The sequence below is a fragment of the Microtus pennsylvanicus genome, chromosome 9 (genome assembly GCF_037038515.1).
Source record: "Microtus pennsylvanicus isolate mMicPen1 chromosome 9, mMicPen1.hap1, whole genome shotgun sequence".
In the NCBI taxonomy this organism is placed as follows: Eukaryota; Metazoa; Chordata; class Mammalia; order Rodentia; family Cricetidae; genus Microtus; species Microtus pennsylvanicus.
The window spans coordinates 109231655-109246225 of record NC_134587.1 but is presented as its reverse complement, the minus strand read 5'-3'; the positions used below and the strand labels follow the sequence as shown (position 1 = coordinate 109246225).

At 51.3% G+C, this 14571-nt stretch overlaps 1 protein-coding gene across 2 annotated transcripts in view; it reads right to left on the bottom strand.

Annotated features, from left to right (window-relative positions):
- The window catches only part of Klhl26 (kelch like family member 26), a 31974-nt gene extending 23216 nt beyond the window's left edge, over nt 1-8758 (bottom strand). The window contains exon 1 of one of the 2 annotated variants that reach the window (XM_075987224.1): nt 8627-8758. In XM_075987224.1, the coding sequence (XP_075843339.1) occupies nt 8627-8682 (56 nt within the window). In that variant the 5' untranslated portion in view covers nt 8683-8758. Of the gene's footprint in view, nt 1-8441; nt 8525-8626 lie in introns of those variants that run through there. The other variant, XM_075987226.1, reaches the window with a different exon arrangement.
- Between the last annotated feature and the right edge of the window lie 5813 nt (nt 8759-14571).

Sequence of the window (14571 nt, the reverse complement as noted above, 5' to 3'; positions counted from 1 at the left end):
CACTGCTCTGACTGTCTCTTTCTCCGCTGCTTACACCTGGTCTACAGGAGGTCTACACAGGAGGTCAGAGATACCCAGGGATACCCTTAGCGGGTTAGGCGTCAGTTAAACTGAGAAGCCATCTGTGCTGAGAGGAGTTTCCCAATGTCACCCATCCCTACCTCAGGGCTCCACAGTCCCGGGGCTCCCCTATCCCTATGCTCTGGTGAAAAAAAAAATGACCCAGGTAAAGAAGGGGCCAGCAAACTGTCAGGGCTTCATGCCAACAGGGCACTGGCCCCACTAACAAAATCTTTCTCAGGCCAGGCATAGTAGTACACACCTTTACTCCCAGCACTTGAGAAGCAGGTGGATCTCTGAGTTTGAGGTCAGTTTGGTCTACATGGAGAGTTCCAGGACAATCAGGGCTACACAGTAAGACCCTCTTTTAAAAAAAAAAAAAAAAAGCAAAATAAAAAACCTCAAGCCAATCTTTCCAGTAACCATGCCAATGGTAAGGAGGTTATTCCTGGTGCTCCCAGCCCGCCAGAGTCCAAGCTGCATGTGTCCTGTGTGGCTGTCTACAGCACAGCTCCTTCCCTGTGATGGCCACAAAGGCCAGCCAGTCCAGCCCACCGGACACGATGGCTGTTCTCCCAGGTGGTCCTCAATCCTGGTCCACCTGACTACAACATGGTGAATGATGCCCAGGCACTCAAGGAGCCTGTGGAGAAGCAGCAGGCAGGATGACAGGATGGGCAGCATGTCCTATGAGTGGACAACCCTAGTCCCTCCCATGTCTGCATGGCCCCAAAGGGCCAAGGGTATTGGCTTCTAAAGTGGCAATGCCTTGCCTGCTATCCCTCTGTGGGGGCCACAGTGACTCAGAGTCTCCCTAGCATTGGGAAGAACCAGCCTCCTTAGATGGCTCGGCCTTGGTGGGGACATGAACATTTAGGGAAGCCTGGTTCACTGAGCATGACAAGCATTCTGGCTACCACTTCCCATGTTCCTGCCCTCCAAATGAGGCCAGAGGCCAAGTGGCAGAGTTCTCATGGCCATGTGACATCCGTGTCTTTACAGCCCTGATGGCTCAGACCTCAGTTCCCTCGAGGAGGGGCTGGCTGAGACTCAACCTGGAAGGAGGTCTCTCAAAACAAGTACTCTTTGTTTCCTGGGCCAGGCTTTGGCCTCCTCTCTGCTCGCCACCAGCTTGGTGGCCGTGCTGTCCACTGGGCTTCAACTCAGACATTATGACAGACTCTGCTAGGCAACAGAACGGTTTGTTGCTCCCGAGAGACAAGGAAAGGGAAGCAAGGCTGTCCTCCCGCAGTCAAGAGAGAAGTCACAACAGACAAGTTACATAATGGAAGGGGTAGGTATGGGTACAAGGCCCTGAGCTGCATCAACATGACATGGTAGAGAACACAGATGTCATCCCCAACAGCCAGCTGACATCAGCCTTCTTAGGCAGGTGAGGTCATGGCTTGACAGGGTGCAGAGCTGTTCCAGAGATGGTGACATAGTCAAGGCCAGTGTCCCTGTTCCTGGGGACTTCAAACTGTCTCCCCAGAAAAACCTGATTCCATGGAGGGACGTGGCCAGGCTGAAAACAGTTGCCCATAGCAGACACTGACCACCCACAAGGCCCTCTGAGAGAGGACAATCACCAATCACACCAGTCACTAGGTGCCACATGAACACTGTTCCATCACTCTGCACAGAATCCCACTACTGTGCACACAGTCCCATCGGCATGGCACCACCCTACTGGTCTACAATGAAAGGCTCCAATCCAGCAAAAGACTGAACAGCCTGAAGCCACAGCCGGGAGCAGGATGTGGACTATTCCCACTGAGACCAAAGTGTTCTCAATGGTGCTTCCACGGCAGGCCAGCTCCTAAAAAGGAATGCGTATCGGGCAGAGTCTGGCACAGTGTCCCCACAGCTCTCCTGCCCTGCCCTGCCCTGCCCTGCCCTAATGATGCTGTGGGTAGACACTGCAAGACAGCCCTACAGAGCAGAGCAGACGCTGTCTCCAGCTCTTGCAGAATGGAGCCAGACAGCCGGACGGTGGTGGCGCATGCCTTTAATCCCAGCACTCGGGAGGCAGAGGCAGGCGGATCTCTGTGAGTTCGAGACCAGCCTGGTCTACAGAGCTAGTTCCAGGACAGGCTCCAAAGCCACAGAGAAACCCTGTCTCGAAAAACCAAAAAAAAAAAAAAAAAAAAAAAAGAATGGAGCCAGACAAACATCTTTACTTATGAATTACTAGACTCCGGGTGTTAGCTTAGTTTAGTTCACTTCTGGTTTTGCTACTCAGTATGAAACCTGGGCTTGCTGCATCCTAAGCATGCCCTCTACCACTGAGCAGTCCCTCGGGTACATTTCCCTGCCCTTCCCTTTTGTGTCTCTCTCTGAGTTCAGGCAAGCCTGAAATTCACTATGTAGCACAGACTGGCCTCAAACTTGAAGTAACCAACCTTCCTAAATGTTAAAATTACATGTGTCATGACAGTACCACTTTCAGCTGAGACAGTTAGAAACAATGACAACCAACACAAAAATGAGCAAAGTCCACCAGGCGATGACAATACAAATAAAACGGTGACCAGCCACATACTGGAGTATCATTTGATCATTAAACGGTGACCAGCCACATACTGGAGTATCATTTGATCATGAAACGGTGACCAGCCACATACTGGAGTATCATTTGATCATTAAACGGTGACCAGCCACATACTGGAGTATCATTTGATCATGAAACGGTGACCAGCCACATACTGGAGTATCATTTGATCATTAAACGGTGACCAGCCACATACTGGAGTATCATTTGATCATGAAACGGTGACCAGCCACATACTGGAATATCGTTTGGTCGTGAAACGGTGACCAGCCACATACTGAAATATTATTTGATCATGAAACAAACAAACAAAAACCCCAAGACTAGAAATAGAAGCAAACAGATGACAGTTCTGGGGTACACAGCAAGTCCCTGCTAAGGGAGATAGAGGAGGAAGGGATGGAGGAAAGAAAGGAAAGAGGGAGAGGAGAGAGGGGAAGGGAGGGGAGGGGAGGACAGAGGGCAGGAGAGCGTAGGAATTTTGTCACCTCACACAATCCATCAGTGTGTAATGTCTAGACAGGTAATTCCAAAGAGAGGAAGCAGGGCTCCCAGGCTGGGGAGGAGACTGGTGGGTCTACATACATGTATATCTCTCTGTGGATGCGCTAAACGCCACTGTCGACTGAGAAGGGTAGACTTTATGTTACACAAGTTTTACCTCAAAAGATAAAAACCTAGGTAAGTTTGGTGGCATATACCTGTCATCCCAAAACCACAGAGATGGGGGCAAGGGGATAAGGGATTCAAAGTCAGCCTCAGTGACATATCCAGAGTGAGGGCAGCCTGAGCTACACCACACTGCCTGAAAAAAAACTGAAACAAAACAAAAGCTGAGGGGTTGAAGGTGGCTCAGTCAGAAAAATGCCTGCCACACAAGCACGAGTTTAGATGGCCAGTGCCCATATTAAAAACACAGAAAAACCAGCCAGGCACAGAGCTGCATGCCTGTAACTACAGCACTGGGGAAGAAGACAGTGATCCCATTACGGCAAGCCCAGACTCAGGGACAGACTGTCCGAAACAAAACGAACCCTCTACAGACAATCACCAAAGAGGTAAGGGGATAAAGGAGGACACTTGACACTGACCTCTGACCTGGCACACACACATATACTACAAATACACAAACAAACCAAGAAATGCCATGGAGATGACTCCGTAGGTAAAGGCACTTGATGCCAAGTCTGACAACCAGAGAGAACTGCCACCAACAGTTTTAGCTGCGCCCCCATGGGCATCTGCTTTCTCCCTTGACATATCTAGAACTGGGAACTCCATCAAAAGACTTGTCTGGAGGGGCTGGAGAGGTGGCTCAGAGGTTAAGAGCACTAGCTGCTCTTCCAGAGGTCCTGAGTTCAATCCCCAGCACCCACATGGTGGCTCACAACCATCTATAATAAGATCTGATGCCTTCTTCTGGCGTGCAGACATACATTCAGGCAGAACATTGTATATGTAATAAATAAATAAAACTTAAAAAAAAAGACTTGTCTGGAGAGATCATACATGTGGGAAGGGAAGCACGGCTATGTTGTTAAATGGGCTTGACACGCCAGGCACACTACAAGCTACCCACCACTGTGTTTCAGACTAGGGAGGCTATAAGCTTTGCCTAGAGCAGCTTCTCTCCGCAGTAGGCAGCACTGAGAATAAGAAACGTGGAGTTCTCGGCTCTAAATGGGACATCTATATAATCTTTCCAAGGCTTAGGAACATCATGGACAAGATGGAAACAATCTTCCAGAGGACCTGGGTTTGCCTCCCAGTTCCCACATGGTAGCTCACAGCTCCAGTTCCAGAGTCTGACGCCCTTTTATGATCTCAAAGGGCACTGCATACATGTAATGCATAGACACGCATGCAGGCAAAGTACCCATCCATGAGCCAGGGCTGTGGTACTCAGACTCATAGCAGCTGTCATGGTCAGCACAGACTCCAGGCTCATGAGGCTCCACCTCTGCTGAGGACTGATACCCAGCAAAGGTCGCCGAGGGAGGAAGGAGTGACATTTTCATCAGTGGTGTAGATGCCAGGAAGGGACCCACGGTCCTGTAAACAACCTAATAAAATGCATGGGTGGAAGGGGACAGGATGGGAGAGCAGGCAAATGTGACCCATTCCACACATCATCATGATGTCCATTACTCATAATTAACACGTCCTAATGAAAACATTTTTCAGTCCAGGCCACAGTGGTGGCCCAGCACTCAGGAGGCAGAAGAGGCTGATCTCTGTGAGTTCGTGGTCAGTTTGTGCTGATATTTTGTTTGTACTTTAACAAATAGTTTGCCTGAAGATCAGAGTACGGAGCTAGCCACACTAGTTAGCCACAGAGGCCAGACAGTGGTGGCCCACACCTTCAATCCCAATACTCAGGAGATAAAGGCAGATGGATCTCCATGAGTTCAAGGCTACCCTGGGCTACAAGTGATTAAATTAGTCTAAAAGAGAAACAGAGCCAAGTGGTGGCTCACACCTTTAATCCCAGCACTAAGGAGGTAGAGACAGGAGTGATACGGCTAGGGGGAGGGGGACTATAAGGCAGGAAGAGACAGGAGCTCAGGATACGGTCTGAGGTTTCGTAGAGAGGGCATTCAGTCTGAGGACTTGAGATAGGATACCTCAACTATCCTATTCGGTCTGAGGATTTTGTAGCAGCAAGAAATAGGGGCTGGCTGCTCTGCTTCTCTGATCTTTCAGTTTTCACCCTTAATATCTGCCTCTGGATTTCTATTATTAAGACCAACTAGAAATCACGCCTCACTGGTCTATAAAGCGAGTTCCTGAACAGCCTGAAACCTTGTCTCAAAAAAACAAAAAGCAAAGCCGGGCAGTGGTGGCGCACGCCTTTAATCCCAGCACTCGGGAGGCAGAGGCAGGCGGATCTCTGTGAGTTGGAGACCAGCTTTGTCTACAAGAGCTAGTTCCAGGACAGGCTCCAAAAACCACAGAGAAACCCTGTCTCGAAAAACCAAAACCAAAAAAAAAAACAAAACAAAACAAGCAAACAAAATAAACAAAAAGCAATTAAAAAAAAGACTTAAAGTTACTAAAAATAATAAACAAACATGGATTTTGGGGTTGGATGCACACTTTAATAAAATAAAGCCAATAAGCTACTCACTTTGAAAAACATAAACTGCTCATTTAAGAAGAGTAGAGAAAGAGGCTGGAGAGATGGCTCACTGAAACCAAGTGCTCAAGCAGAAGGTCCAGGTTCAAGTCCCAGCCACAACATGGAGGTTCACAACCATACATAACTCTAGTTCCAGGAGATCCAGTGCCCTCTTCTGGCCTCTAGTGACACCAGGCATGCCCATGGTGCACAGACATAAATACAGGCAAAACTCTCACACACATAAAATAAATAAATCTCAAAATAATAACTACTGAAGAATAACTGAAAGGAGGGAAGTGGGCTAAGTGAGGTGTGCGCCTGTTCAAAGCCAGCCAGCGCTAAGCAGTAAACGTAGGCCAATGAAGACCTGACACAAACAGCAACAAGTGAAACCTGGGGCTGGAACCAGCTTACAGTGGAGGTCCAGGAGACCCAAGTTCGGTTCCCAGCACCCACAACAGGCAGCTCACAGACACAGCTCCTCATCAGGCCCAATCTTCTGGATCCACCTGGATGTACTCTCAGACACACACACAGAGATACACATGCATGAACTATAAAAATAAATCTTTTAAAAAGTTGGCCCCTGTGATCTGATTAGCTGCCCCCTCTTACCCCAGTGTCCCCATGCACCCCACTGCAGGCCTCCAGTCCCCAGCAGCTGTCACTCTTCTGGGTGCATGTGTCCTCGGCTCCTTTGCAGTCCCTGGCTGTGCTCTGCGCCCACATCAGAGCCCCCAGGTGCCAATTAGCACCTCCTCTTGGTAGCAGTAACCCTCTGGTCACAATGTGGACTCATGTCCACAGACCACCAGGCCTTTCCCTGCCCAGAGCCCCCACGTGAGGACCAACTTTATATCCATGTTCACATGGACGAGCGCTCCTGGCTCCTACATCCATGTTCACACGGACCAGCGCTCCTGGCTCCTACATCCATGTTCACACGGACCAGCGCTCCTGGCTCCTACATCCATGTTCACACGGACCAGCGCTCCTGGCTCCTACATCCATGTTCACACGGACCAGCGCTCCTGGCTCCTACATCCATGTTCACACGGACCAGCGCTCCTGGCTCCTACATCCATGTTCACACGGACCAGCGCTCCTGGCTCCTACATCCATGTTCACACGGACCAGCGCTCCTGGCTCCTACATCCATGTTCACACGGACCAGCGCTCCTGGCTCCTACATCCATGTTCACACGGACCAGCGCTCCTGGCTCCTACATCCATGTTCACACGGACCAGCGCTCCTGGCTCCTACATCCATGTTCACACGGACCAGCGCTCCTGGCTCCTACATCCATGTTCACACGGACCAGCGCTCCTGGCTCCTACATCCATGTTCACACGGACCAGCGCTCCTGGCTCCTACATCCATGTTCACACGGACCAGCGCTCCTGGCTCCTACATCCATGTTCACACGGACCAGCGCTCCTGGCTCCTACACTCACAAGCCAGTGATAGCCTGAATTTCCTTCTTGACCTCACAAGGATAGTTCCTCGCTCTGGTCAGTGTGAAAATGTGGGCAGTGAGTACTCCTAAGAAAACTCCTAAGTCAGATGCTCTTTCCTTCAGATTCCAGATCAATTCACAAATGAATATAAATGCAGGCAGTGTACTACAGCAGGTAAGTTTGCAAGTTCAAGGCCAGTGGTGCTACACAAGGAAACACTGTCTCAAAAATGGGTGTGGGAACTAGATGGTGGTGGCGCAGGCCTTTAATCCCAGCACTCGGGAGGCAGAGGCAGGCGGATCTCTGTAAGTTCGAGGCCAGCCTGGCCTACAAGAGCTAGTTCCAGGACAGGCTCCAAAAGCCATAGAGAAACCCTGTCTCGAAAGACAAAACAGAAAACAGAAAGAAAGAAAGAAAGAAAGAAAGAAAGAAAGAAAGAAAGAAAGAAAGAGAGAGAGAGAAAGAGAAAGAAAGAAATTCTTGCTGGGCAGTGGCAGCGCATGCCTTTAATTCCAGCACGTGGAAGGCAGAGGCAGGTGGATCTCTGTGAGTTCAAAACCAGCCTGGTCTACAAGAGCTAGTTCCAGAACAGGCTCCAAAGCTACAGGGAACAACGAGAGAGAGAGAGAGAGAGAGAGAGAGAGAGAGAGAGAGAGAGAGAGAGAGAGAATTCTGAACCCACCTCAGGATTTGACCAGGGAAAAAAGGTAACCCCATTGGACCAAAGGATTGAATTTGGCCCCTGTATCTGAGGGCAAGACCTCTAATCCAATCCTTTAGCCTGAGGTGAGGGGAATTTGAACCCAATGTGGAAGAGGTCTCAAAGAAAGATTCTATGCACTCAAGACCCTTTCGCCTCTCTCACAGTGCTCAAACTCCCCAAATACACTCCCATCTCTCACAACCCCTGGAACTTCCCGGCCATCAGGACCTACTGAGGCCCCAAAGGCAGCCTTAAATGTCCCCTCCAACATGCCCAAGCCTTGTCCACCTACCAAGTCCCTAGACAGTTCTCTGCCAATCAGGACCTGTTGAGGTCCCCTAGTGACCTCAGTGTCTCCCCAGGCATTCCCAGGCTCCCAGGTGACTGGCCTCAATGTCCCCCTCCAGATATACCCAAGCCTCTTATTCCCTGCCAGGCCCCTAGACGGCTCCCTGTCCATCAGGGCCAGTGGAGGTCGCCAGGTGGTTTCAGGGGACGCCTTGGTCCCCTGCCAGGTCCGGGGGTCCTTGCACAGCCTCCCATATTACCTTCCCAGGCCCCCTCCAGCCTCCGGCTCCGCAGCTCCCAGGAAGCTCGGCCTCAGCTTGCTTTCAGGCGCGTGCGATTGCTCAGGACCGTGGCAGCCGGGGTCCCGGGACGCTCACGCCCTGGCGGGCCCAGGACAGCGCCGCCCCGGCCAAGAGGTGCGCGCCCATGGAGGCGCGGGACTCACCTGCTCGGGCGCTCAGGGCTCTGGCCGGAGCCACTGGCGCCGCCGGACTCCGCCATCTTCCACCGCGCACCCGACCCAGAGGGCCGCGCGCCGACCCGGAGACCGAGGCCCGGGTAGCGGGCGGGGCCTGCTAAGGTCGAGGGAGGGACTCGGTGGGTGGGCGGTGCCTGAGGCGGAGCTTGGGGGTCAGGGGCGTGGCCTGAGGGGAGTAGGGGAGGAGTCAGAGGCGAGCAATTAGCAGGGCCTAAGAAGCCTGTGGGGCGGGACCTGAGGCGGTGGGCGTGGATTGGGGCGGGGCCTATGAGAGAGGTGGAGCTTAAGAACGGGGACGGGGCAAAGAGAACCTGGGGCAGGGCCTCAAGGTGGTCCCGAGGAGTGAGGGGTTTGAGGGGGTGAGGGCTGAAGAAGGCGTGGCCTGAGATCACTGAGGGGCCAGGGTGCGAGAAAGGTGGTCCAGACAGGGCATGACTTGAAGAGGGCTGGGCCTGACTGGAAGAGGCCTATATCAGACAGGACCTGTGGGAGGAAGGGGTCTTTGGGGCGGGGCTTGGTCTGGGGAAGGAAAGGTTGGATGGCCTATGCAGAAAATGGGGCCATGTTACTTCCCAACATAGCCAGGAAGATGAGGGTGGCCTGAAAGGCGTGCCTGGGGTAGGTAGATCTATGCTGGACCAGGGGAGTGGAGGATTGGAGCTGCCCCTGGAGGAGGTCTGAGAGAGGCGTGGTCATAGGAGGGGTGGGGCATAAGTCGCGCCAGGACAAAGGAAAAATGGAGTCTTGTGAGTAAAGATGAACTGACACTGCTGAAGGGGTGTGTCTGGTTTGGGAGGAAAGAGGCGTCGACGGAGAGGGCGGGCCTGGGTGGGGCCAAGAATAAAAGGGATCAGAACTTGGTCGGGTTGCAGGAGGCGGGGCTAATCATGAGGGGGAGGGTCTGGAGAATGCAAGGAGGGGCGGGATGGGGGGGCTTGTTATGAGAGGCAGACCGTGGCCTAGGTGTGTGTCCCATCATGAAGAATGGGGCCAGCAAGGTTCAGACTGCACACCCTCATGAGAGAGGGTACCAAAGACCCTGAGTTTCACCAAGACCTTGCCCTGAACATATCCCTTTCCCAACCTGAACCTATCCCTCTGACTTTCAATCCTATGCTCCAACTGCCTCAGTATATGGATACTCAGAACCTCCATCCTTGGGCCCCAACGTCACTCTTCAATGCTCATTTCTTTTCCTGTTTCTGCTGTTCATACCCCAGCTCCCATTGCCCCATCTCCCTGCTCACAGAGACTCATACTGGCCTCTGCCACAAGAATTTATACTTCCATGCCTCAGGAACAGCTGTCTGCAGGGCTGGCCTGCAACTGAACCCTCCTGTCTCGTCCTGCTGAGGCATGCACTGCACCTGGCTGTCTTTATTTTATTATCATTGTTCTGTCTTCCTTTCTTCTCTTCCTTTTGTTCCTGTTTAGGGCTCTGTGGAGCACAGAATCATTAAAAAGAGATTTCAGGGCACTTCAACCCACTACAAGCCCATGGGAGGATGTAGACTACCAGGACCCTTAAGCCCTTTGCCCATTTATTCTTTAGTCGTCTGAACTGACGACCCATTATGAAACTCCAAGCATAAGCTAGGCGGGGAGGCCTTTAACCACAGTGCCCAGCAGGCAGAGGCACAGGCCCTGTCAACACAGGGAGTTCCAGGTCAGACTGTCAGCTAGGAAAGCAAACACTAGCAAACGTGGGGGTCGCTCCTGCCGCCCCACTACTCGGAGTGAGGAAGTGAGATCAGGAGTTCAGGATCAGCCTACCTACACAGCAAATTCAAGGCTAGCCTGGGCTATGTGTGGCTCAAACCAACAAAGCACAATATGATAAAATGCAATGGAACATAGTAGGTGCTCAGACATTGTGTAAAATACCCAGGGCATGATACTGTGCAAACTGACAGGCACCCGCACATGTTGCCCCAATCAATGATGTCCATATGTGTGCACACTTCACACTCCCCAGATTCAGCCCACATGTCAGACACACAACCACAGCCTAGAGAACGCAAGAAAGCACGCCTGGGGACCCTGCCTGTGCGTCACCCCACTCTCAGGTCAGCAGGCTCTGGATGCCTCGGTGGCTTCAGGATCACATGGTAGAGGGCCAGCCAGTGCTTAACCACTGATTCTCTACCCACTCATTTTCTTCCTTCATCTTTTTCTTGATTGTTTTGTTTTACAAGATGTTTAAGCTGCTTGTGGTGGCACACACTCACCATCCAGCACTCTGGAGGTGGAGGCAGAAGTGCAACCTCAGGCCAGCCTGGGCTATGCAGCTTCTCTCCAGAAGACAGCAGGAGTGGGTGGCACAGGTGGACCGCACAGCAGGACTCCTGCAAATAGTCCTGCGTGTGCGTGCACACACACTGTGACATGTGCCCCCACTCCGTAATATAGTAAGTAGGTAGGTAGGTAGGACAGACAGACAGACAGCAACTGTGTGAGTCAGTTCTTTTTCTACCAGTAGGCTCAAGGGATCAGTCAGATTCGGGCTTGGTGGTAAGTTCCTTTATCCACTAAGAAATCTTCCCAGGTCCTCAGGGCTTTTTTTGGTGTTTTTTTGTTTTTTTGTTTTTGAGACAGGGTTTCTCTCTAGCTTTGAAGCCTATCCTGAAACTTGCTCTGTAGACCAGGCTGGCCTCGAACTCTCAGGGTTCTGCCTCTGCCTCCCAAGTCTAGGATTGAAGGTGAGCTCCACCAATGCCTGGTGTTTGTTTGCCTCAACCAAAGCACACACACAAATGAACTGCCACAGACTGAAAACATCGCAAAGACCATCGTCAGGTAGACTGGTACGCATGTAGTCACACAGCAGCACTAGACATGATGTTCTCCAGGTAAGCATAGCTGTGTCAGGAAGAGCTCAAGGGACAGCGATGTAAGAAGGGAAGAAACAGAAAGTCACAGCCACTCCTCATCCACGCAGACCTCTAGAGTGAAGCAGTGACTCCATGGGGATCTGAGGACAGGCTGGGTGTCTATTCAGGTGGCTTGGGGAGGGGGGTTAACTGCAAAGATTTTCATCTGCGGGGTGCGAGTCTTGTCACAGGAACTGGATTCCTTCAGTGGGGTGGTTGTGAGGGGCTTGGCATGCCCAGAGCCATCTCAGCAAGAAAAGGGCGAGCAAGCTCACCTACTTTGCATTGTTTTACTTCTTTATTGTGTGTTCACGAGAAATGTTCATGTTTTTGCATGTGTGTGGATGACAGGAGTCAGCTAGGGTGTCATTCCTCAGGAGATGTCTACTTTTTTATCTGTCTCTAAGATGGAGGCTACAGCTACTGTTGAGAATTTAAATACGCTCACATCAGATTGAAACCCTGCCCTCAAGCTCCAGAATATTTGGGAAATACGTTCTACTGGAAAACATAAATCCATAGCATGCATACTGGTCAGTGACAAAGGCCACTCCAGATGATGATAACTGCACAGAAGTGGCAGCAGGTGCTTCACCCTAAAGACATGATGCCACCCCCTGCTTTAGCAAAAGTAAAAGACAACATTCTAGAATGTTCCAGAACATTTGGATATTTTGGGATCATTGTCGAGAAGGCCAGGATGTTCCAACACATTCCAGGTGGACATGACGTAGAAGGTCCTAAGAGCCAGAAAAGACTCAAGGGAAAGTAAAGGGGCCACAGTGGTTCAGTGGGAAGTGGGGGAGGGTGGAGCAAAGAGAGTGTCGACAAAGATGTATTGAGAACGGCTTTCTCAGTGTGTGGGACACAGCTGCGACTGAGACGCCCAGCGTGTCGCATCTGGCAGGGGGACCATTTATTAAACCAATCATCACAGAAGTGAACAAGCAACTGCTTAGTTGTCAACATGATCAGAACTATAGTGGAGACATTCTGACACAGGTTTTGGGCCAGAGTTGGAAGACTTGGGAGATTCCTTCAGACCAAAGAGCTGGTCAGGAGTGTACAGGGAACAGCCTTTGTGGGGACCAAGAGGCAACTTTAGTGTGGGAATCTGACCTTTGCCCTCTTCCCTCCAGGAGGCCATGAGTCCCCATCCTTCCCTCATAGTGTCCAGTGTGTCCATGTTGTTTATCTGCTGTAAAGAAAAGCCTGGCTCCTTCCTACTTAGCCCTGGCAACAGAGTTACCCCCAGGCTGCTCTGTTGCCAGGGAACTAAGATGCTGGTTCCCATGGCAACCCCCGCTACCTAAACACATGGGTGTTCCTGCAGCTTGCCATGAGTCAGTCAGACACCTAATGCCACCTGATCTACATGCCACACCAGATGGCAAAGAACAGAACCTTGGGGACAACTGGGAAAACTGAGGCTTAAAGGGCTGCATCAAAGTTAAATGTCTGTCAAGTAGTCAAACAGTCTTTTCTCTCCTGACATTCTAGTGGGAACCAGTGGGCTGCCCCGAGGCCTTTCTGACACACCCTAGGTGTCCCTGAGGTGTGACGAATCCTGTGACCTGAGTTATTGTGCTTAGGACATGGCAGCCACAATCAGAGCACTAAAATGGTTGAAGAGAGACTCAAAGTAACACAAGCTTCAAACTCGATCAGGGGCTGGGGCCAGCACTGTTGGTAACGCACCTGTCCAGCACACATGCGAAGCCTGTACCCAGCACTGCATAAATCAGGAATGGTGGCCATGCGTGTCATCCCAGCACTTGGGAGGTGGAGGAAGGAGGATTAAGAGTTCAAAGTCAATTTCATATACTTCAATTAGAAAGCACCTGGGCCCCACGAGACCCTGCCTTAGTAAAAAAGGGTGGATGGACGGGAAGAAACCCATCATCTCAGCACTGAGGAGGCTGAGGCAGGAGGTTCAAGGATTCCAAGCCAGCCTGGGTTACAGAGAGACAGACAGAGACAAGGATCTGTCATTTTCTGGCCAGGTTACAGTGAGCCAGCGTTGATGTCTCTTCTCCATAGAGCTGAATGGAGATAATCCTAGATTAGATCATGGGAACCTTGCTGGATTTGGGGGTGCTGTTTGACAATACAGGAGACATCCATGATTAATCGAACTTATTCTTTACCAGAAAAGAATAAAGAGAAGTTGGAGAGGACCATAATGTAAGAGCAAGAGGATCTGGAGTTGTCATGGAAACCAATTAAGCTCAGGAGACTAGGGAAGAAGCATGGGAATGGAAAGAGGCAAAGATCCCTGGAAGAATGGAGGGCACATAGTGGTCCCTTTGGTGAGAGAAGCTGGAAGACTAGAACTGGGCTAACTGGTTACAGTAGCAGCTGGTAAGGAGAATCATTGTTTCCTAGTGCTATGGAGTGACCAGGTGTTTTGATCCCCAGTCCAGTATTCCTGCAGTGTGGCCCTCTCCTGCCTGTGCACACAGTTCACACTGCCGAGGACACACTCCTGCCTGTGCACACAGTTCACACTGCCGAGGACACACTCCTGCCCGTGCACACAGTTCACTCCGCGAGAACACACTCCTGCCCGTGCACATAGTTCACACTGCCGAGGACACACTCCTGCCTGTGCACACAGTTCACTCCGCGAGGACACTCTCCTGCCTGTACACACAGTTCACACTGCCGAGGACACACTCCTGCCTGTGCACACAGTTCACTCCGCGAGGACACTCTCCTGCCCGTGCACACAGTTCACACTGCCGGGGACACATTCCTGCCTGTGCACACAGTTCACGCTGCAAGGACACACTCCTGCCCGTGCACACAGTTCACACTGCCGAGGACACACTCCTGCCTGTGCACACAGTTCACACTGCCGAGGACACATTCCTGCCCGTGCACACAGTTCACACTGCCGAGGACATATTCCTGAAAATCATTGAGAGCAAGCACAATGGCACAGCCCAGTTATCTAAGCACTCAGACTGAGGAGGAATATTCACAATTGTAAGCCAGCTTGGACTACATAACCAGAAAAACAAGAACAACAAAAAAGCAATA